We start from the raw sequence: 24,738 nt of genomic DNA, 5'->3' as shown, positions 1-24,738 counted from the left end.
TGGTGGTGGAGGCGGTAATGGAGGTGGAAGAGGTGGTGACAGTGGTGGTGGTGACGGGGGTGGAGGTGGTAGTGGTAGTAAGGTGGCGTTGATGATGGTGGAGGTGGTAGAGGCAGTAGTGACGGAGGTAGAGGTGGTGGTGGTGGTGGTGGCGGAGGCGGCGGTGGTGGTGTGGCAGAGGTGGAGGTGGTAGTAGTGGTGGCGATGGTAGCGGTGGCAGAGGCGATGGTGACGTAGGTGGAAATGGAAGTGATGGTGGTAGTAGAGAGGCGGTTGTGGTGGTGGAGGAGGTGTTTGGGGAGGTTCTTTTTTTGTTCATATTTAGTCCTTTTCTTTTTGTACACTATATACCATCCAACTTGTTTAACTGCTCACATTTACCCTTTTACCTACGGTAGCAGATCACAAGGGTAAAATATGAACAAGTTCAACAAGTTGGATGATATATGGTTAAAAAAAGTGACTAAATGTGAACAAAAGCAATAGTTCATTACCATCATAATTCATTTTCCCTTATATAAAAAAAAACTTAGAACTCTAATACTCGATGTTTCTTTATAGGGTAAATGAGACAAATGCCCTAGGAACTTTCTAGTGTTGGTCCTTTTAATCCCTAAACTATTTTCATGGCTTTATGAGGGAATGAAGTCGTTTTTGTCGAGTCGATTACGTCCTTTTGGCCAAAGTGAAGGGGTCACATGGTTACCCCTTTGCCACATTGACATTTGTTGACCAATATTCCCACATAGACTTTGAATTTTCTCATACCCTTGGACCCACATCTCTCTCTCTCTCACGCGCGCACAATTCTTTCCGACACCATTTAGATCGTAACTTCCCTTCTACATTGGGTTTTAAGAATCAGATGTGGCTATTAGTTTTAATCCACAAACATTTAAAAAAGTGAAAGAATATCTGGTGTTGCAAGGAGGATCTCACAAATACCCACCATCAGGCCAACTATTCTCTGGTTAAGGCTTACCGCCGATAACCAACCAATCACCATCAAAGTGGTGGTTTGTGGTGGTAATAAAGAAGATGTTTCCAAAATGTCGATCCAAGGTACACCTAAAATAGAGTGTTCGAACATGCACTTTCGGACTGCAATAGAATTATAGCAAACACCAATAGTCATGGGAGATCTATTACATCTTCCAAACGCACAATTTCTTCTCATCAGTGATGCCAAGAAGGGTACTTTCGGTTAGGACGACGATGAGGATCCTAACATCACTGCTACTGTTTACATGCCATAGAATGCAAAGGGAGAAAGGTTCAGGGAACTGAAACCAACAAACATCCCTCAAATGTATCATTCCTCCTCATATGTTCTTCCTGACGGCAAGATTTTAGTCGCCGACAACCAATCTCACCAGTTCTCACCGTAGATGCTACTGACAAGCAATTGAAGAATTGGATTATGAACAGTATAAATTACTTTCTTAACACAGAGGGAGATGAACATATGGTCGAGTACTCTAATCAATAGCTTGACCATCCTCGAGAATTAAGGTACTTTTTGTCTTAATAAGTTAATAACTAATCATTCAAGTGATCATAATCGAGTTTTTGGAAAACTCAGGGAGGCATCAGAAGAATATGTACAAGAAGTTGAGAAATTGTCGTACAAACTGTTGAATTGATCTCCTTTAGCTTAAACTTCCATGCAAACCGGTTCGAGCCATTCTTTTCCAAGGATCAAAGCACTTTTGTTCGACTGAACCACTACCCTCCGTGTCCAGCTCCTGACCTCGCCCTTGGTGTTGGTCGACACAAGGACGCCGATGCTTTGACAATCTTGGGTCAAGAAGATATCGGAGGTTTAGAAGTTAAGAGAAAAACTGATGGAGATTGGATCTTTGTTAAGCCCACACCAACTTCCTTCATCATCAAAGTCGGAAACATTATTCAAATATCATTAATTAACATATCTCCAATCTCCATATATCAATTCCAATTGAGAGCCTAAGATTATCAGAACTTGAACGGTTGAAAGTAGCAATGGAGACGCTGAAAAAGAACAATGGAGAGCAGTCGAAAATGCATCCGGTGAAAAAAGAAAATGAGATTTTAGGATTTGACCATAATCTTAGAAGTCAACATTCCATTTTAACACACGAAGATGATGAATAGAAAAGAGATAGGCCCAAATTTTGTGTATGTGGCACTCAAACCGGGTATAGTCAAATGGACTAAAAAAGAAAGATAGCCCACGACTTCGTACCCTCATAAAGTCATGAAAATAGTTTAGGGACTAAAAATGATTACCCTAGAAAGTTTGTAGGGCATTTGTGTCATTTCCCCTTTCTTTATACATCTTATGTTTACATACATTTGCAGTTTTATTGTATTTATGAATAATATGGTCTTGATTTGAGTAATATAATATATATGTATTTTTATTTATTCTTTGTATTTGAAACGTATTAACGTATATTACAAATGTTTAATGATAAAAAACATCATTTTAATGTTCTATGTCAAACTAAATATCAATAGAATAACTTTTCAAACATTAGCTTGCCAAATTTCAATTTATAGAAACACATTTCTTATGAAAATGCAAAAACCACTAATTTTAATGTTCTTATCAATATTCTCACAAGAATGGTAAGTTCGTATAACCAAAAACCAATTACAACTACCCAAAAATTTGTCACTCATAAATTCATAATATTGTATCTATATAAAATGTAACAGAATAAAAATAAAATGCCAAAAACCAATTACAACTACCCAAAAATTTGTCACTCATAAATTCATAATATTGTATCCTTATAAAAAGTAAAACAGAATAAAAATAAAATGTCAAAAAGTACCATTGGAGTCCAATGTAACAACAAAAAGAGAGAGGCCCAATAAGAAAAAGCCCATAACAAGGACATGTATTCCTTCTCCTATATAAATAGCTTCTATTCCTTTTGAGTCGATACTCTTTATAGTATATACCAAATAAGTGAATATCACTTCTTTCCTTCACTTCACCACTCGGATTTGAGTTCAAGTTGTGGCTGCTTTCTACAAATCATATTTCCTTGTATAGTAAGTCTCCTCTTTCTCACTCAATAATGTTTTGTTTTTATCAGATTTAGCCATTAAACTGTTTTAAGAGTTTATAATCTAGACAATACATGTTTTCGTTGAAAGGTGCAACTAATCGACCAATTTGGTGTGAAGTATTTTAATTATCAAACTAAATGATGCTATAAAATATATATTTGGGTGATAAGCCTTTGCCAATTTCTGAATGTTAGTCTTGTATCAACTTCTGAATGTTAGTCTTGTACCTTGTATCTTGTATCTAATGATTGCATCGACCTTGGTTTTTATTGTTGTTTTAAGGGATTGAAGTGTTATTAATTTAAGTCTTATATTTTGTATCTAATGATTGAAACCAAATGTCTTGTGGCTAGTAGTATCAGTTGTGTTTAGGTTGAGGGTTCAAGTACTATAAAAAACAAATACCTAGATTTAAGAGAATGATTTGTAGGTGTATGAGTTGGTTGTTAAGAAAATTCAATGCAAACATGATTTGTGTGATTTTCTTTTGAACGAAAAATACATGATTTGTCTGGTGATGCATATTGCACATGATTATCAGCGTCTAATTCCTTATATTTTGCTTGGTGCAAGAGAGTGGGAAGTAAATATGGATAAAAACAAAGGTGCAAAATAATCATGACTTATAGATGATGTGATTTTCAGCTTTATACACACCATCTGAATGTCTTTGTTTCTATTTACTTGTCCATATATGTGATTTTGAACTCTATACAAAACAATACTTATTTGTTTCTATTACTATGTCCAGACATGGGCCACATTGAATCTTATTTTTAATTATTAAGCAAATTAATTAAAATAATAAAGAGTCTGGATTCATATTCGCTTCTATTATTTGATTTCCTAGAAAAACCTTTGTCCTATTGAAAGTGAAACATTTGACATGATAGAAACTAAAAAGTTTCAAGATATATTTTGAATCAAATTTAACTAATTTAGTATATTAATTTTAATATTAGAAAACTTGTTTTTAGATAAATAAAAAAAATTATTAAAATTTTCAATATATTTAAATCTGCCACTTTAATTTTATTAAGTTTTTCTAACATCAATATTAATTTAGAAATTATGAACAATGAATTACATATTATATATTATATATTATATATTATATAATTCTTATATTTACTTCTATAAATGTATTTTTTTTAATAAGTTTATAATATAAGTGGTTCATAAAAAAAGTTTATAACATAAAGAGTAAATCAAGTTTATAATATAAAGAGAATTACACGAATGGTCATATGGATATGGTTTAGAGTAACTTGTTGTATGTTTGGTCTCATTTTTTTTAACTCAAACTGTGTAATATGTTTTTTTTTTTACGTCTTTGGTTCTTGACAGACATAATTGACTTTTTTGTCCTTTTTAATTTATTTTTACTTTAATTTTTTAATATTAACAATTAGAGTAAATGGCCCACCCCACACCCCCAACCCACCCAACTACCTCCACCGTTTTGAATTTGAAAGTCATATACTATTTTCTCTAATCTATGTGTGAAACTCCACTGACATCCGTCGCCGAAAATAAGAGATGTGACAGAAACCAGATCCACCGACATACCACCTCCACTAACAAGATAAAAGTGTAGGAAAGATCTTCAAGTACAATGACAAATCTGTTCCAAACTCCTACCAGCCCCTCTCTCGCATTTACCATCGGTTACCCACACACGATAAACCCAACCGGAAAGATCAAAATCAAAGAAAATATGTTTTTCGACAGACCTATGAATCTTTAAAATTTTCAAAATGCACCAAGATGAAACCACAATAGCCCCAAACTTTGGAAGTATTCAAATGCAAAAAACAAGCAAGGTTTCCAGATTCATATTCTTCACTTGAATCACCATCTACAATCACTTATGAAACCCACCATGATTAATCCCAGACCCTTTATCTCTTCTGTTGTCCTTTTGAGCCTACCCCGTGGTCCAATCATCTTTTCTCATCTTTTCCGACCACCCTATCATCAGAGACTTCCTCTTCTTGCCTTGTCACCATTAACCCTAAAAGGTAATATGAAAATACCCGATCAAACCAAAATCAACTCATCCATTAAAGAAGCTAGAAATGTTAACGTTTGGTGGACACATTAACCTAAAAAGGTTTTAGACCATAACTTTGTACTAATTTGTTTCAAGTTGGTTACAATCACATGTAACAAACTTACAAATTGATACCGAATCGTGTTTTGAGAGCTAATGAAAACCAAAAACCGAGAAGCACCACCACCACCACCATCAGAGAAGCACCACCTTATCGGAGAAATTAGTTTTCTAATTTGTAGTTCATGTGAGAAATCAAATTTTTGTAAAAAGTTCTTCTCAGAGAGAAGTAAATCGAATCAAAATGAAGCACTACCATGATGTTGTTGATGTTCTTGTTCGAGTTTTTCTGTTGACTTTCTAGTTTGTCTTTCGCTGGCAAGTAAAGGATGGAGAGCTCTAATCGGAGATGAGGAGGCTTCGTGGTTTGAGTTTTTCTGGGGAGAAAGGACAAAGACAGAGAGGTGAGTGCCGAAGATGGGAGGTTGTTGTCTCTAGACTTTTGAACAGAGATGGAGAAGATAGAAATGGGTATATCATATTGTTTTTCGGTAAGATTGCGGTAGGATCATATGATCCTAAAATCTCATCTAGGTAAATCGATTCCCATCTTACTAGGACCGTTTTTCGGTAAGATCGTAGTAGGGTCGTAAGATCGGATCGTAAGATTGTAGAATTGATTGTAAGATCATATGATTGTTATTATTTTTTTTATTATTGAATATTTTTTTGACCTAATTACGTAGAATACCTTTTTGAATTGTTTATCGTTAAATGATGTATTGAATATATATTTTTACGCTTTAAACTATTCATTGTTAACTAATGGTTAACAGATGGATAAAATATATTTTTTAAGTTTTAAAATGCTTTTGGTAGGATCTTACGATTCGATTCGATCTTACGATCACAATCTTTTAAAGTGGAAAACGATCTTATATAAGATCCCGATCTTGACAAGGGAAAGAGAAGTGGATGAGGATATTTAATTTTATAAAATTATAAATAATAAATAATATAAAAAGAAAATTAAAACAAATAGATGAAGGTAAAATGGTCATTTTATGTCTATTAGGACCAAAGTTAAAAAAAGTTAAAAATCAAATACACAACCAAACCATACAGAGCATTCGTGTAATTTACTCTAACATAAACATCTTAATGTTAAATTTGTGTAGTTCTTTTGTGTCCTTTATACCCTTTAAACTTCTTTCGGATTCTTTTCTCAAGACACTAAATTCTCAAATTCTAAACTATAATTCTATCCTTACATGTCACATCTATCTTACCCATTGTGGATTGGGTAATGCTCCAGCAAGAAAATAATCAATTTGTGTGCATTAATTAGTTGGAAACGTGGGATCCAATGGTCCAGGCAAAACAATAATAAAATAGAAAAACTAAATCGAGATAAACATTTTTAGCTGCAAATCAGGTCGTAAATCAATATGTAATTAAGTTTCTTGATTTGTATCATATAATTCAAAAATATCTGAATTCAAAAACCGATTCTGCAAATATATATGGCTTTAAAAAATATTGAACCAAAAACCATTTAAAAAAATCTCAAACTGTATCAAATATAGCTAGTAATAATCATATAGTTAACCAAGGCATAAAATCACTAAATTTTGCATAATTTATACCCACCCTATTGCCGACCTTCCCCTACCCTTCAAAAATCAAAACAAATCACAGATCGATCACTTTATCTAGTTTACAAACCCAAATTACACAGACACACTGCAGGGAAAAAAATATGCAGTCAAGAGAACAAAGAACCCTCTCAATATAACTTTTATAACTATGATGATAAACGAAAACAAATACAACCACCACCAACATGGAAATTTGGGTGGAAAATATTTGTGAACACAGATGATAATTGTATAGGCCCATATTATTGGCCTTCTATAGCCCACCATTGTATTTGTATTTATCCCATCTTATGTTAAGATATGAGATGTCACATATACATTATCCAACATGGCATCAGAGCAAACCATAGTCCTCCTCCTCCTCTCTCTCTCTCTCTCTCTCTCTCTCTCTCTCTCTCTCTCCATGGCCAGGGACAAGGCCGGTTCCCCCTCCGTAGAGAATTTGTATGACATTACCATCATAAAAGCCTAAGTTCATGTTGTTCTTGACATCAATTAACTCAACTATGATGCTTGGTGCGAGCTCTTTGAAACTCATTGTGTGTTTGATCTCATTGATGCCTTATGTGATGCACCCGATGCGAACCATGAAGAACCCATATAGAATAAAATTGTTTATATTGTAAAGCTTTAGATCTATAAACGATAATTTCTAAAACCATTCTTCAAATGATTCTAAACCAAAATGCAATGGTCTGTGAAGTTTTGATTAGTTTGGACACATTATTACGCGACAACAAAGATGCTTAAATTATATAACTATGTGATTCATCCATTAGAACTTATTGTACCCACATCAAAATGATCACATATCTTCTTGATAATATTTTTGCCATGGTACTCGTGAAGAAACATCGTCGCCTACATGATTGACGAGTTATCCTCCATGTTTAACTAGATTGGAGGCCTTATACATCATCAAACCCCACTTACAACCTTTAAGAAGTATGCTAAAACCATGGATACAACACCCTCAAGAAACCTCTTTCGGCCTTACCATGCTCAACACAAAGTCCTCCAATCATAGGAACCTTCGAGGTAATAAACATTGCGGTCATTGAGAATATCGCACCCACCAACAATAACCATACAATAGCCAAACAACATTGTCATGGGCATACGACAAGATGTTGTTGAATAATCCCAATGAAGGTTCTTTTTACCGCTATAGTTAGTTGTCCAGTCCTATTAACAGTTGAATCCAATACCAACCATGTGACATGCAGACCTAACACCATCTTCAACCCATCGCCCATCGACCCTTATTAATTTGTAGGCCTCTTCCAACAAACACCAACTTAGGACTAAGTTGTCAAAACCTAACAACCATCACCCTTCCTAGACTTGGCTTCCCTCTATTCCATCCAATCAAGCCACCCTACCCCCATTTCGCAATTGTTAAACACCAAGACTAAACATGATAAGGGAAATAATGTATGGTATATGGAAACAAGAGCTACCTATTACTTTATGCAAATCTAGGTATTATCAATCCATATAGCTTCACATATAATTAAAAGGACGATAAATAGTATGTATCTTGCACACTATATCCAAAGATAAACCTAATGTTTGATGCTTGTAAATCATTTTTTGAAGATGACTATGAAGTGAAGTATACTTATGTCTAGTTAGTGACGAGGAAATGGTATGAAACCACAAGGATAAAAACTATATGAATAATAGCGAATTTTACAATTAGGCTAAACGTATCATCATAGCCAAATCATGGATGTGGAGTTTTTCCATTAGTAACCAATTAAGCTTCATAAAGGGAAAGGAAACCATCATCACTAAATTTATTTTCATAAAGCCATATATACTTAGAAATATTAACCACTAGTGGTAGTGGTTCAAGGATTCAAGTTCCATTAGAAATAAGAGAATTATAGAATTTATTAATGGCATTAACATTTGGATCCTATAAAGGCTATAGAAAAAAAAGTCTCATACCAATAGGTAATGGTATGGAGGTTAAGTTATATAGTGGGTTAAACAATGCATTATTTAAAATACATCATCATTGGATGAGTGGATGACATTTATATAGATGATTGTAAGGACAATAATGTGACATTGACATGGTGATGATGGAGTTGGTATCATTAGGAAGGGTAATATGGTTGAAGGATAGAGGGTTGTGGTTATAGTGTGTCAAAGGTGTGCATGGTAGTAGTCTTGAAAAGCATGAAATCAAGAAAGTGATGCAAGATCAATGTCAAAGTGTAAGGAACATCAAGAAAATTGTATGCCATGGATTAGTCGAATTCTTGGAATCAAAGGGAGATGGCCTTATTCAAGGCAATATATTATATGATGATGCTTTTTAGTGGAAATATTACGGCAGAAAAGCCCACCCATAGGATATGTAACTAAGAGAAATGCATAGAGTTGTGTAAGGGGAAGTTTATATTAGATGATGAGGTCTTGATGGTACACGCAACACATAAAATGATGCGAGTGGTAGTAATCTTGATAGACATGAAATCAAGAACGCGATGCAAGATCAATGAGGGAGCATACAAACTGTCAAGAAAATTATATCGCATGGATAAGTAAAAATATTAGAATCAAATAGGATTGTGGTCTCATCCAATGCAACATGTTATGTGATGATGATTTTTAATAGAGATATTAAAGCAAAAAAAAAAAACCCACACATCAGACATGTACCTGAAAGAAATGCATAGAGTTGTGTACGGGGTAATTTTTTGTAGTGCAATGAGGCGTTGATAGTACAAGCACCCAAAGACGCAAAGTTAGGATATGATGGTGACTTAGAAATAAATAATAGTAAGTAGTGAAATTTTGGATCGAGGTGGAAGATAAATAATTAAGAATGTAGGTAGTGATGTGAAGGGATTTGACATGGTATGTAAGTGGAAGATCAGCATGAATCATAAGAGTATGAATGACATTGTTCACAATGTAAATCACATGTTCAGAGTTATGATTTCACCGTTTCATATGCAAACATTAAAAACAAATTTGTATAAAAATTTAGTCAAAACGAATACTTGGCATGAGCATATAAAGAGATAGAGTTACAGGTACTATAAAACTTTCCTAGGAGAAATACATCAATTGTTGTGTTCCAGCCTCCAAAGCCTCCAAAGCTACAGTAGCCATCATTGTTGACAAAATGAAACCTACGGGACAAGTTTTTCTTCCCACCCTATGATGAACACAATTAATAGACGCAACTACAATGGTGGCTGCCAAGACTATAAATAGAGACTTCATTCTTCAGTTGTATGCATCCCAAAAACAGAGAAACAGATAGTATAACACTTAGAGTGAGAGTGTTAGTGAGAGGGTTGATTTTTTGTAATAGTTGAGTGTGAGAGTTGCTCCTCCTATTGTAATTCTATTTTCGTGTTTAATAGAAGAGTTTTCCAACCCCAACAACTGGTATCAGAGCCTCGTTTGGTGTCCAGGGAATTCTTTACGAATTTCTCTGTTTTTTTGTCAAAATTTTTTTTGTCTCAAAATCCATTTTTGAGTACACCGTTGGAAAGGGCTTGTTTCAAGGATTCCGAAAATATATTTTTCGTAATTTTTTGACCACGGGAAGACCTCCAAAACGTCGGTCAAAGTTTGGTCAAAATCGCCGGAAAATATCGCCGGAAAAACCAGTCGCCGGAAAGCCTCGCCGGAGAAGAAGAAGTGACGTCATCAGTGAGGTCATCATTGACCAGAATTTCAGGAAGTTGCAGTTTAGACCTTGAAGTTCCAGAAAATTACAGAAAGGTCCATCTGTTTCTGGAAAAACTGCAGTTCGGTCCCTGTTCTTCTGAAAACATCTGTTTTGGTCCCTGGAGTTCTGAAAAGTTTCAGAAAAATCCCTGGTTGGCAGAAATATTTCAGAATTGCCCCTGTAAGTTCCGAAAATTACAGTTTAGCCCCTATAGTTCTGAAAAGTTACAAATTAGCACATAACTTTTCAAGAAAGTATATTTTGAGCCCGAAAAATTCTACCCCACCATTTTTTACGCTTCCGAATCCAACCGAGAGCTCGGTTTTATCTAATTTTTCAACGAAATATTTGTAAAATAAATTTGCAATTATTTTCGATGGAATCTACAAGTACGATTACGATGGTTCGACTTACGCCCACAAATTACAACATGTGGAAGCCAAGGATGGAAGATTTGCTTAATCTGAAAGATTTAGCAGAGCCTATAGAAAATCAAGGCGTCAAACCCAACACGAAGACAGACGGAGTTTGGACGAGAATAAACAGGAAAACGGTGGCACAAATTCGACAGTGGATCGACCACAATGTTTTTATCATATCTCTCAAGAGACAGACGCGTACAAACTTTGGGAGAAGCTCGAGAATATGTATCAGGCAAAGACGGCACGCAACAAGACCTTGCTGATGAGGCGCCTTGTAAACCACAAGTTACGAAGTGGTACATCCATAACCGAGCATACGAGTCAGTTCCAGGATCTCGTAAACCAGCTCGGTGCTGCTGATTGGGTTCTCAAAGACGAGGAACAAGCCATATTGCTCTTGAGTTCTCTACCAGATAATTGGGAGACGCTTGTTGTGACTCTCAGCAATTCTGCCCCCGGTGGTAAAGTGACAATGGAGATGGTCACAGATGCCCTAATGAACGAGGAAGCCAGAAGGAAAGAAGCTGGTACAGACCAGTCTTTTGCCCTCGTGTCAGAAAACAAAGAAAGAGGCGGAGGCAGAACTGGAGGCCGAGGTCGAGGTAGAGGCAGAGGTAGACATGGTCAAAGTAGAGGAAGATCCCAAGATCGTGGGAAATCACGAGATCGAGGTAAATCGCGAGAGCGAGGTAAATCTTCAAATACATGGTTCGAAGGCTATTGCAATCATTGTAATTATTATGGCCACAAAAGGAGTGATTGCCGAAGGTTCTTACGAGAGCAGCCCGAGACAAGCCATAATCCAAGCAGGGAGAATGGTGAAACCATGGTCACCATAACACAAGACGTTGCCCTTGTTACATACGAGGAGGAAGCATGCCTACATGTTGAAACTCATAATGATGAGTGGGTAATTGATAGCGCTGCATCATATCATTCGACTCCAAACCGGGATTTATTCAGTACTTATAAACCCGGAGACCATGGTACCGTGAAGATGGGAAACACCAGTTTCTCAAGCTTTGCTGGTATTGGTGATGTGCATTTAAAGACCAATGTTGGATGTACATTGGTGTTGAAAGATGTTCGGCATGTCCCAGAGCTGAGAATGAATCTTATCTCAGTTGGAGCTCTTGACGTCCAAGGATATGATAATCAATTTAAAAATGGCATCTGGAAGTTGTTGAAAGGTGTTATGGTTGTTGCAAGTGGAAAACTTGATGGTACTCTTTATAAAAGTCATGCAAAGTTGCTTCAACCAAGTCTCAATGTTGTTAAAGAAGAGACATCACCAAACTTGTGGCATAGAAGACTAGGCCACATGAGCGAGAAGGGATTGACGACTCTTGCAAAGAAGGAGTCCATTTCAATGGCAAAAGATGTTGCCTTGGATCCTTGTAAATACTGCCTATTCGGGAAACAACACAGAGTTTCCTTTAGCTCCATAAGAAAGAACCGCTCTGAGTTGCTGAGCCTTGTCCACTCCGACGTATGTGGACCCATTGAAGTAGAATCTCTTGGTGGAAGCCGGTATTTTGTGACATTCATTGACGATGCGTCACGAAAGGTATGGGCATACTGTTTGAGAACGAAGGACCAAGTATTGGACCGCTTCAAAGCTTTTCATGCAATGGTGGAAAGACAAACAGGCAAGAAACTAAAATGTCTCCGATCAGATAATGGAGGCGAATACTATTCCCGTGAGTTCTCTAAATACTGCACGGAACATGGTATCAGACATGAAAAGACTGTCCCACGAACCCCACAACACAATGGTGTAGCAGAACGGATGAATCGCACCATTGTTGAGAAAGTTCGATGCATGCTCAGCATGACTAAACTCCCAAAGCCATTCTGGGGTGAAGCTGTATTGACATCTTGCTATCTAATAAATAGGTCACCTTCCGCTCCATTGAATTTTGAAGTTCCGGAGAAGATATGGACGGGTAAAGACATATCATATTCTCACTTGAGAGTATTTGGGTGCAAAGCGTTTGCACATGTATCAAGTGAATTGCGGAAGAAATTGGACCTCAAATCCACTCCATGCATCTTTATTGGATATGGAGATGAAGAGTTCGGGTACATGCTATGGGACCCAGAACTAAAAAAGGTTATTCGAAGTAGAGATGTGGTTTTCTATGAAAACCAGTATTATGATTTCAAGGCACCGGTTAACAAGCAACAAAGCTCCAAAGTTTCAGATATAATATCTGAAAATAAAGAAGATGTTTCCGCTGAAGAAGTGGATGAAGAAGTCGATGATGCATATCAAGAAGGTGTTGATGAGGGGGAGCTTCCACCCCTGGATAATTCAGATCCACTGCCAGAAGTTGCAAATGAAGGAACTCAATTTCGACGATCCGAACGAGTCCGTGCTCCATCAAGAAGATATCCGACTTCAAACTACATCCTTCTTACTAGTGAGGGGGAGCCAGAGAGCTTTCAAGAAGCTCAATCTCATATTGACAAAGCAAATTGGCAGAAGGCCATGGAAGAAGAAATGAATTCTTTGCAGAAGAATCAAACATATGAGTTGGTGAAACTCCCCAAAGGAAAGAAAGCCTTGAAAAACAAGTGGGTTTTCAAACTGAAGAAAGACGGAAAGGGAAATACTATGAAGTATAAGGCAGGCATGTTGACAAAGGTGGTGACACAAGAGAAACATAGACTATGTGCTGACATAGTTGGAATGAGGATTGTTGGACGGAGACTGGAGGGGGAGATTTGTTGTGTTCCAGCCTCCAAAGCCTCCAAAGCTACAGTAGCCATCATTGTTGACAAAATGAAACCTACGGGACAAGTTTTTCTTCCCACCCTATGATGAACACAATTAATAGACGCAACTACAATGGTGGCTGCCAAGACTATAAATAGAGACTTCATTCTTCAGTTGTATGCATCCCAAAAACAGAGAAACAGATAGTATAACACTTAGAGTGAGAGTGTTAGTGAGAGGGTTGATTTTTTGTAATAGTTGAGTGTGAGAGTTGCTCCTCCTATTGTAATTCTATTTTCGTGTTTAATAGAAAAGTTTTCCAACCCCAACATCAATAAAATGTTGTAGCAATTCAACATGAAAAATGTTTACATGTTTCGAAGGTCACATTGAACTCTAAAAAAACAATCACCACAAATAGATGAAGGAAATAAAGAGAGCTTGGATTCCTTATGCATGGGAAGCAAGCACCATGATTTATGTTATGTTTTGCATGAGGCCAAACCTTGCTCATGTAGTGGGATTTGTGAGAAGGTTTATATTCAATATGGTAAAAGAGCATTAGGAAGCAATCAAATGGCTGCTATGTTAATTGAAACATACTTCTAAGGTTGCCATATGTTTCTAAATAAAAGGGGTTATCTTTGAAGGATTAATCAATGCATACTTGGTTTGATGTTTAGATTTAATGAACAACACTGCAAGTTATATGTCCACTAGTCCACTATCGTGGTATATTAGTTAGTTAGATGCCTAGACTTCATTTAGTGTTTCTCTTTCAACCATAAAAGTTTAATACATGGCCATTGTAGAGGATGGAAAAGAGTTTATCTAGTTAAAGAACTACTTATCAAAGTTGACATGAAATAGGGTGATATGTTGTATTCTTTATTCTGACAATCAAAGTGCAATTCATCACACAATGAATCCATATGTTTAATGGAAGGAATAAACACATTTAGATGAGATACCACTGCATCAAAGAGCTTATTAATGATGGTACATTGTCCTTGTAGAAAATCCTTGGTACAAAGAATCTAGTAGACATGTTTACCAAGGTGGTGACACCACAAAATTTTAAGTTGTGCTGAAATTTAATTGGCCTTCTATATGACTATGAGAAGGTGCTGACTAAATAGAAGATGAGGTTTATGAGAGGTACATGATTTGGATAAAAGTTGATTTTTTGATCAACCTCCAAGTGAGATATTTTTTTGTTGTTAGAATTCGTGTTAAGCTTCGATTGTCCTTCGAGATGGCTGATAGAAGGTGCCAAACTAGAGAGAAGAAGAGGCTTGAGAGTTACATGCTTTGGATGACAATTGATTTGTTGGTCATCCTCTAAGCGGGGGGGATTGTTGAGTTGTGGATAATGGTTGTTTGTGGATGGCATAAAGGGTGCCGCACATCAAAAATGGTGAAGGAGAAGAATGTAAATAACAAACTAATGGTGATACTATGTTAGCATCCCACATCGTCCAGACACAATTTCGTTTGTATATGAATGTAATTGTAAACTTAAACCCCCAAGACTAATAATACACTCATCTCTTGTCTTCTTTATATTTCTCCGCATCCTTTAACTGTGCGCTTGTCGGTTGAACACCTACCAATTTTCAACTATTGATATATTTAGATAATCAATTTTCAAAAGTTACATTTTTATTACACATCTAAAGTCTCAACAAAGTTTATTGCCATTAATTTTTAATTAAATTAACTTGCTGATCAGACTTTTTTTTTATGAATTAAGCCTGTCATATAGTCTCGGGTTTTTACTTTTCACTAATCTACCAGAACATCAGTCTTTTTTCCTTGAAAATTGAAATTTTAGCACATTAGTATATATGTTCATAACTTCCAAATTCTCAGGATGGATGACGGGATGCAAACAAAGCTTATTCAACAGGGACAAGAAGATGATGATGACTTGAAACGAAGGATATGGATCGAATCAAAAAAGATATGGAGGGTCGCCTTGCCTGGTATTATAGCAAGGGTTTGCGCTTTTGGAACTATTGTTGTCACTCAGTCATTCATCGGACATATCAGTGAAACAGATCTTGCTGGCTATGCACTTGTTCAAGCACTTAGTGTTCGGTTTGTCAATGGAATACTTGTAAGTTGACCATAATTGTTTGGTTATCACTAACAAAAGCCACCAGTCATGACTCGTGATGATTCTAAGCTTTCTACAAACCAAAAATCCCTTAAATCGACCATTTTCGTTCTAATTAAAATGTATATATCCACAGTTGGGAATGTCGAGTGCAACTGAAACCCTTTGTGGACAAGCATTTGGAGCCGGACAAGACCATATGATGGGTATTTACTTGCAACGATCATGGATTGTGGACTTGATTACTTTGACCATCTTGCTCCCAGTCTTCATCTTTGGTACACAAATCTTTATGCTTGTTGGCGAGGAAGAATCAATAGCAAACAGTGGTGGATACATATCCTTATGGTTCATCCCTTTTGTATACAACTTCGTTTTCAGCTTGACCATACAAATGTATCTGCAAGCACAGTCAAAGAACATGATCATCGCATGGATTTCAGTTTTCCAATTCACGGTCCATATACCTTTGTCGCTACTTTTTATATATAAGCTGAACATGGGGCTCTCAGGTGCCATGCTTGCACTGTCGTTTTCATCTTGGTTCCTTGTAATTGGCGAATTCATCTACATTTTTGGAGGATGGTGCCCGCATTCATGGAAAGGATTCACAGTTGCTGCTTTTAAGGATCTGTTACCTGTTGTGAAGCTCTCAATATCCTCTGGTGTGATGGTCTGGTAAGTATTATCAATATATTTTTGTTACAATCAATCCGAAAAGTCAAAATTTGGTATAAAAACTATTTGGTTTGATCATGCATAAAAAGTCAAACCAACTAGTTTTTAACTTCAAAATCAATATTAAATTTCCACAAAAGCACATGAATTCTATTACGGTTGAAGTGATTTTTGTCACATGAAAAGTTAAACTGTGATTTAAACAATGTGTAGCTTAGAGTTATGGTACAATGCTTTTCTGGTCTTACTTGCTGGATACATGGAAGATGCCGAGGTCGCAATAGCCGCCTTCTCCATTTGGTATCAATTTTTTGATCATATTCCTCCTTTTTCCACTCATTTTTCTAGAAAACCAATCTCCTTATTGGCAACAATTTCCACAGCCTGAATATTAACGTATGGGAGTTGATGATAAACCTCGGTTTCTTAGGTGCAGCATGGTAGGTGATCATTGATTTCTTAAGAATTTTCTGTGTATTAATTAAACTTTGGTATGTGACTGATACATGTTATATTGAAATTTAAACATTTATACAGTGTTCGGGTGGCAAATGAATTAGGAAGAGGAAACGCTAAAGCAGTGAAGTTTACAATAAAAGTCTTGTTGGGGACTTCCATTACCATAGGCTTATTCTTCTTCATTCTTTGTTTGACATTTGGAAAAAAACTTGCATACTTGTTTACAAGCGATGCCAGGGTTGCAGATGCAATATCGGATCTCTCTTTTCTTCTTTCTTTTTCGGTATTGTTGAACAGTGTATATCCAGTACTATCAGGTAGCAATATCTTCTCATTTGGTAACATTTATATTTTATGCATAGTTTAATGAAATGTTTGAACAAGATGGAATATCTGGTTAGCACTCAATATGTTAGTCTCAACCATGCTAGTGGGGTGTCATGTTGATGTTGGATACAGTGGATATTGAACTATTTGATGACGATAGAACTGTTCAATGACAATCAAACTATTCATTTGGAAAAATGAATGCTTTTTTTTTTATCTAAAATGATTAACAATAAGTGATTCTATTTGTAAAATTATGTTGCATTAACCTTTTGTAGAGTTTAATAAATTGTAAGAAAAAAAAAATGTGAAAAATGGAATAATAATGCAACAGTCCATTAACCTCTATAGGTTTCAATAAATTATGGATGCGATTTACCTTTTTAAATAGAGACTTGAAATATATCCTCTTTATTTCTATTTCCAGAAAGTGTATAGGGTTAGCGTGTAGCGTGCACAATTTTGATATGAAAGATTCTTGTTCGTTTCTATTATTGTAAAGTTTAAAGGTTAATGTTTACAAAGGTATTAACGCACAAACGGAGGCTTACAACTTAGTGTTCACCATAATTGGACTTTAAATTTTAAGATTTGAAGCATTCTATTTTGGGAAAGTTTACAAGTTAGTGCTATTGTTTGTTATCAGGGGTGGCAGTTGGAGCTGGAATGCAAGGAGCTGTAGCAGTCGTGAACTTTGTTTGTTATTACCTGATCGGAATTCCGTTGGGAGCTTTACTTGGGTATACGACGACTCTTGAAGTTAAGGTACATGCAATTAATATCTATCTTTGTCTAGCTGTTAAAAAAAATATATATCTATCTTTGTCGAATAACTGAAAGATCTTTTATCGTCGATATTTTGTATGATAAATTTGTAGGGTTAACATTGTTTTTTGGAAAATGAATTATCATTATTGTATTCAAATGACCATTAAACATATCTTTTATTACATCAAAAGGTAATGAATTATTTTGTTATGTTTTCCACGTGCCATACCGAGTATAGCAACTCAATATTTAATTTTACACTTTTGGTCTGTTAAACGAACATAAGTAAAAACACAAAAAAGTGGAAAATAGAAAAAAAAAAAAAAAATTGTACAAGAACGTTGTATGAAAGTGTAAAAATTAATTTTTTCAAAAGTTTAAAAAATGTTCTAAAAATAATAGAAGGTTGTAAAAAAGTTTTAAAAAATTGTTAACAACTGTTTTTCTAAAAAAGGTGCAAAAAAGGTTTAAAAAGGTTGTAAAATAGTTTTAAGAAAAAATATATAAAAGTGTAAAAAAGTTATAATTTTGTAGAAAAAAAAATCTAATTTTGTATAGATTTGTAAAAAAAAAACCATTTTGTACCAAATTCATAATGAAATTAAAGTTTTGACAAATTTCATAAGAAAATCTAAAACTTGAGAACATATATTGTATATTGTACACATATGGAAAACATAAAACAATAGCTCATTATCTATTAACGTAATATAATAGGATTATTAGTCATTTTGAAGACAATAGAGATATTTCGTTTCATAAAAACAATGTTAACCACAAATTCATATTACTTCATTACTTGACAGGGTATATGGATTGGACTGATTGGTGGTGTTCTAACACAAACAATTACAATCGTATATATGATTTGGAGAACAGATTGGGATGATCAGGTAAATTTGGGAAAAATGAATCTGATTTGGTATCTTGTTTAGATTTTTAATACTTTTCCAAATGGAGATCATGTTTTGCCTATTATAGGTCAAGAAGGCTTCAGACCGTCTCGGTCGATTTTACTTAAAGTTGAATGAAGATCCCCACCTACAGATTTCTAACGAGTCATGATTATGAAAAAGGTTATGCTTGTGGTCTAAGGGTCGGGATATCATGTCCACCGAACACGTAGGGTTTTGGTTGTTTATATCATCATCATTTTTCATTGTATTATTTGAGTCAATGAATCTTAATATAAAAAATGTAAGATTTAACAAGATCTAATCACTTTTATAAAAAAACCTAAAGAGAAACTTTGAATCATAATTATGTAACATGACATTTATTTACTTGATCGCTTATAGTAGTAAGTTGTAAGATTAATAAATAAAGAACTCATACCACAATGAACTTACAAGAAAAGGAAACTTTACAAAATTACGGTAAATTAAGACTTCAACAAAACCTTTTAGTCTTTTTCTTGGTTTCGAAGTAAAATGATTCAAATTGTGAATTATAATTATATATCTTTTTATTTTTCACATCTTAAAGTTCAATTAAGTGTTTTACTACCGTTTTAAAAGAAACTTAGTTGTTGGTTTTTACTAACGTCCCGTTCTCAAGTTTTTAAAGAAGGAAATGGGAGAAATAGATGTTCTTGAGTTTTTTTAAGGAGGGGAAGAGAAGGACAATGTAATATCCGGATTTTCAGGGATATTATCGTGTAATTTGATCTTGTGATTAAAGAAGAGACTCGACGAGTTGATGGTCCAACTCACCGAGTCGAGCCGGGTTTTTCCCGTGGACTTAATGAGTGGACTCGACGAGTCCGAGGAGGGACTCGCCGAGTAGGCGCTAATTAGAGAAACCCTAATTTCCGGGTTTTGGGACCTATTTAAAGGCACTTATAGCCTCATTTGCGGCCACCCTTTCCCTGGAAGCAAACCCTAAAGGTCCTTTGAGCTAGAAAGTGAGATAGAAGCTATCTTGGGATTTTTAGTGCATCATTTGAGAAGAAGAGAAGGAGATCAAGCAAGGATCAAGAGGGGGAAAGTTGGATCCAGTGATAGATCGTCCAGAGCTTCTGAGGAAGGTAAAAGTCTGCACCTTTCTCATTATTTTGGTTAGATCTCATGTGTTTGGAGTTCTAGGGCTTTTACCACCTTTGGTTTGGGACTTTGAGTAAAATGGATTAGCTAGAAGCCTAGTCCTCAGATCTGGACCTTGTGAGGTCCCTAGAGTCCAAAGGTCCCAACTTTATTCATCCAAATGAGGGTTGTTGTGCTTAACACCTTAAGAAGGGCTTGTTTTGGCATTTTGAGGCATTTGTGCCATGCATGAACGTAAAGGTCGAGACTTTATGTGTCTCTGGTGTCTTAAAGGGCTAGATCTAGGGTTTGGAATGAGAGATCTGACTTTGGACGTCTGAATGAGGAATCAGACCGAGGGGACTCGTCGAGTCCATGAGTTGACTCGACGAGTCAGTGAGGGTTTGTCCCGATGAGCTTGAGCATGCGATAGCTCGACGAGTTGGGGGTCAACTCGACGAGCTGAGCTGGACCTTCATGAGACTTCTGAGGATGTGAGTGGACTCGACGAGTTGCATGAGTGCACTCGACGAGTCGGGTCAGACATGGACTGTTGACTCGAGTTTGACTTATGTTGACTCTGGGGTTTGGTCAACATGAGTAATGGAGACCATGGAGGGGTAAAATGGTATTTTACCCAATTCAAGAGTTAGAGAGAGAAGAATAGCCCTCATTTATTAGGGTCGTGTAAAGAGTATTGATTAGAGATATTTATCTTTTGTGCTAGGCGGAGGCTAGTTCGAGTTTCGGGTGCGAGGGTATTTACTTGCTGCTTGTCAGGTGAGTCTTCTCACTATACTTTACCTTGAGTGGTAAGTAGAGTTATGTGACAGAGTATCTTGTATGCTATGTATGTGATGTGTTGCACTGCATTATTTCTATGTGATTTATGCTGTGTGTATTCCAGAGTTTACAGAGTTAGGACCGGAAGGTCCACAGAGTTAGGACCAGAGGGTCCACAGAGTTAGGGCTAGTAGGCCCACAGAGTTATAGCCTTGAGTGGCTAATATGTGTTATATGTGGTATTTTGGGGAACTCACTAAGCTTTGTGCTTACCGTGTTATGTGTTATGTGTTTCAGGTTTTCTCAGGATCGCGGGACGGCACCGGCTTGATTGTACACACCAGAGAAAGACTTATATTTTGAGGATCCTGGATTATTAATGGAGTTGTGCTTGTAATTTGAATAAACGAGATTTCTATACAAAATGTTATGAAAAGTATGCGATTTTAAAAATGAAAAATCTGTTTGAAAAATTACGGTGTTACAAGTTGGTATCAGAGCCTTGGTTTGAGGGATTCGGATGCGCCTTCGGGTAAATCTGGACTCAAACTGAGGATTTAAGAAAGAATTTTCAAAAGAAATGATTTTTCTAAAATGAGCAAGAGTTTCTAAGAGAAAACGAGAAGGATCAGTGTGTACAATCAGCCAGAGCCCGAACGGTGATTTCCCAAAATACCCTTATTTTGTGTTATGAGATATTCTATGAGAAATTATGCATGCTAGAGATAGGCTAGGTATTTCATATTTTAGGACTAGAGTGGCCTGATTTGTGATGCCTTAGCTAAGGAGTTGCGGTTATCTGTGATATGCTTTCGAGTATGTGCTGAGTAAGAGTATCCAGAGGGAATCCTTTTGAGAGAGGGATTGAGTAGAAGAGTAATCTAGGAGAGATACCTGGATGAGCATTCGTGACATCTTCTGAGAGGGTAGTCATAGGCCCGCGTGGGGTGAAGTTGCTTGAGTTCGGTGATATCCTACGAGTATGAGGAGGGCAAGTAGGATAATAGCCTAGAGAGGTTTTATGTACTAATAGAGGTTATTCGATGCCCGAATGCTGCTTGCTTCGCGCTTTGTGGAACTCTCGATGATGGGAGTTAGCTACCAAGTGAATATGAAGATATTCAGGAGGTAGATGGCTGGCATCATAAGGAGTTCTTCAGCAGCTGATGGCGGAAAAGTGTGAGAACCTAGGAAGAGCCTAGAAAAGGGTGACCCTAGTCAGATGAGTACGCTGACAGAGTAGGATATTTCGCAGGGGAGCGAACATGCATGACGGGGTTGGTGATTGAGAAGGTCGAGCAGCTACTTAGGAACTCGGGGATGGTCCGTGTGGAAAGTATGGGTAGATGTGGCAGGTAGTATGGGCCCGTACTACTGAAAGCAGAGGACCCATACTCGATACAGGGAACATTCCGGAGATTTTAAGTAGCAGATCGAGAGGTGATTTCATGGTTCGTGTACTATGATAAGTAGCAGATCGAGAGGTGATTTCATGGTTCGTGTACCATGATAAGTAGCAGATCGAGAGGTGATTTCATGGTTCGTGTACCATGATAAGTAGCAGATCGAGAGGTGATTTCATGGTTCGTGTACCATGATAAGTAGCAGATCGAGAGGTGATTTCATGGTTCGAGTACCATGATTTGTAGCAGATCGAGAGGTGATTCCATGGTTCGAGTACCATGATTTGCAGCAGATTGAGAGGTGATTTCATTGTTCGTGTACCATGATTTGTAGCAGATCGAGGGGTGATTCCATGGTTCGAGTACCATGATTTGTAGCAGATGGAGAGGTGATGTCATGGTTCGAGTATCATGATTCGTAGCGGATTAAGAAGAGATAACATGGTTCGGGTACCATGATTCATAGCAGATCGAGAGGTGGCCACATGGTTCGAGTACCATGACCCGTGGCAGTTAGTGTTATTGGTTCTACCAGTTATTCCGTGGTGATGGGTTAGACCGAGATCAGAGGTGAAAGAGTATGGGGCAAGAGGGCCATGATGAACGAGTTTTAGTGAAGCATCCCTTAAAAGGGAAATCGAGTTAGCTCTGAGGGATTGTTGGTGAGATGCCAATTGGAGTCGCAAGACTCAAGAATGAGTAGAGATGGCGGTTATGGAGGATTACGACATGAGTTGAGCAATCAGCCGATGGTGGAGATTTCATTTTCTGTGACCTGAGCGGTGCTATTTCTGTTCCTGTGGAAAACAAGAGAGGTATTGAGATTTTCGGTTTCCAAGGTTGGGGGTGAGCCCTGTGGGGTAGCTTTGGTTACGATCTTTCATCAGAGTATTTGGGCAGTATGTCTGCCGAGAGGTAATATTAGAGCATGAGCAGGTTGTCAGCAGGGACTGAGATGGTTAAGGACAAGGATACACCCTATTTGAGCATAGTAGGGCATGTATTAGCTGCAACGGCAGACGATCAAGAAGAGGATATTGGGGCGGTGGCTCTTATTGTCTATGATGAGTATCGAGTGTGGTAATAAGGACTCCACTCTTATTACAACCCACGTGATGGAACGTTGGTTGAAGAGTCAAGGATGAGGAATATGATAGTTCATTATTTCAGACTGAGAGTCAGGGCTACGACTGGACAGTTGAGATGTCCGGTAGTGGGATGGTACGAGATTCTGAAGGACTAGAGGTAGTCATGATGAGAAGTTTCTGAGGATTTCATTGGAGTTTCGGGGTATTTGGAATTGCTTGACCTCCATCAGGGAGATCATCGAGTATTGCGTATCACCTTCCAAGAGTAGGTGCAATGTTATTGGTAAAAACAGTCTGTGGGCTAGATTGTTGGCGAACCAATTGGTGATGGTTCGAACCCTGAGTGGGGGAGAATCGGGTACTTTTTGAGGAGATAAGAGATTTGTTCAAGAGCGGTTAGAGAACGGGATAGAGAGGCCCGCGGTACGGATTCCTGAGATCAGGGTTATTGGTGGTCAATGAGAGGTGCAAAGTGAGATAGTGCATGTGGTACGTGTTTGAGAAAGGATGAGTGTCTCCCCGGAAAGTGGCCGTTGGTCGGAGACCTTATGGTGGTTAGGAATCCTTCAAGGTTAAAATGGTGAATTCGAGGTGGTTGGCTTGTGAGGTTAGTTCGGCGGTTGAGAATTTCTGGTTCAGAGTATGGGCTATTATATGCAGTATGGAAGGGAAGAAGTTGATTGGGCAACCAACTTCAGGGTCGTTATGAGTATTCTTGCATGAGTTTTGAGCAATAGAGGAGGAAGTTTTGGATTGTCATCTTCGTGTTCTGAGTCGTTGGCAATTTCTCCGTGTTTTAAATTGGGAGATGGAGTATTCCGGGGTTACAAGTGGCACGAGAGAAAGACCGGTTACGAGGTTCCGAGGAAGCAATGCGGTATCTGAGTATGATGCCATGAGTATGAGATCAGTGGTAGAGTCAAGACACTGCGAGGCATTGTGATGGTATTCCGGGGTATCCGAGTTTAATGTCCTAAAATCACGGATTATTTTGAGTTTGAGTTTGGGATGACGAGTGGTGTATCAAGTGTCTATGGTTCCGGTGGGGGCCCTTCAGCTAATTGACATCAAATGGATTTATTTGAGAATGTGAATTGCAGCGAGAAAGAGAGGTTTTTTCACGACGATGGTCGTCCGAAGTAGTGATGCTTAGCCCGGATGGGTGTGTGTGTACCTATCTATGTTGGGCCGCAGAGCATGAGTTAATGATCGCAGTATGGTGTCAACCTGAGGTTAAGATTGTGAAGTGGTAAGAGTAAGTGCGGTAAGACTGTGTGGAGCTGCAGTTTCAATGAGTCAGTGCAGAGAGGTGTGGTGATGCTACGGGGAGCCGTAGTACTCACTATTCAGTGAGAGGTGTGGTGATGCTATGGGGAGCCGTAGTACTCACTATTCAATGAGAGGTTGTGGTGATGCTACGGGGAGCCGTAGTACTCACTATTCAGTGAGAGGTTGTGGTGATGCTACGGGGAGCCGTAGTACT

General features: G+C 37.4%; 1 protein-coding gene and 2 long non-coding RNA genes across 3 annotated transcripts; 2 read left to right on the top strand and 1 right to left on the bottom strand.

Annotated features, from left to right (window-relative positions):
* The first annotated feature begins 746 nt into the window (after positions 1-746).
* LOC145109818 (uncharacterized) lies at positions 747-2,331 on the top strand. Its single transcript, XR_013709232.1, has 2 exons — positions 747-1,512; positions 1,583-2,331. It is a non-coding gene; the product is annotated as an uncharacterized LOC145109818 (long non-coding RNA).
* A 602-nt stretch (positions 2,332-2,933) lies between these two features.
* LOC145105469 (protein DETOXIFICATION 24-like) lies at positions 2,934-19,243 on the top strand. The gene is made up of 9 exons (XM_079042569.1): positions 2,934-3,042; positions 15,482-15,728; positions 15,865-16,406; positions 16,620-16,706; positions 16,790-16,846; positions 16,944-17,182; positions 17,839-17,957; positions 18,767-18,853; positions 18,942-19,243. Exons 2-9 carry the CDS (start codon positions 15,483-15,485, stop codon positions 19,023-19,025), a joined length of 1,461 nt encoding a protein of 486 aa, XP_078898695.1. The 5' UTR covers positions 2,934-3,042; position 15,482; the 3' UTR covers positions 19,026-19,243.
* LOC145105470 (uncharacterized) lies at positions 4,528-5,793 on the bottom strand. Its single transcript, XR_013707320.1, has 2 exons — positions 5,239-5,793; positions 4,528-5,074 (listed from the first exon to the last, which is right to left on the bottom strand). It is a non-coding gene; the product is annotated as an uncharacterized LOC145105470 (long non-coding RNA).
* Positions 19,244-24,738: the final 5,495 nt, after the last annotated feature.

Source organism: Lactuca virosa, chromosome 4, assembly GCF_052849685.1.
Source record: "Lactuca virosa cultivar CGN04683 chromosome 4, Lactuca_virosa_CGN04683_v6, whole genome shotgun sequence".
NCBI classification, from domain to species: domain Eukaryota; kingdom Viridiplantae; phylum Streptophyta; class Magnoliopsida; order Asterales; family Asteraceae; genus Lactuca; species Lactuca virosa.
The sequence above is the reverse complement of the archived record's forward strand: the minus strand, read 5'-3'. Positions and strand labels throughout refer to the sequence as shown.

Coding starts and splice junctions, on each gene's coding strand:
- LOC145105469 (XM_079042569.1), top strand. CDS start 15,483: ATGGATGACGGGATGCAAACAAAGCTTATTCAACAGGGACAAGAAGAT. Junction 16,707..16,789: donor ATAGCCGCCTTCTCCATTTG/GTATCAATTTTT, acceptor CAATTTCCACAG/CCTGAATATTAACGTATGGG. Junction 17,183..17,838: donor TGTATATCCAGTACTATCAG/GTAGCAATATCT, acceptor GTTTGTTATCAG/GGGTGGCAGTTGGAGCTGGA.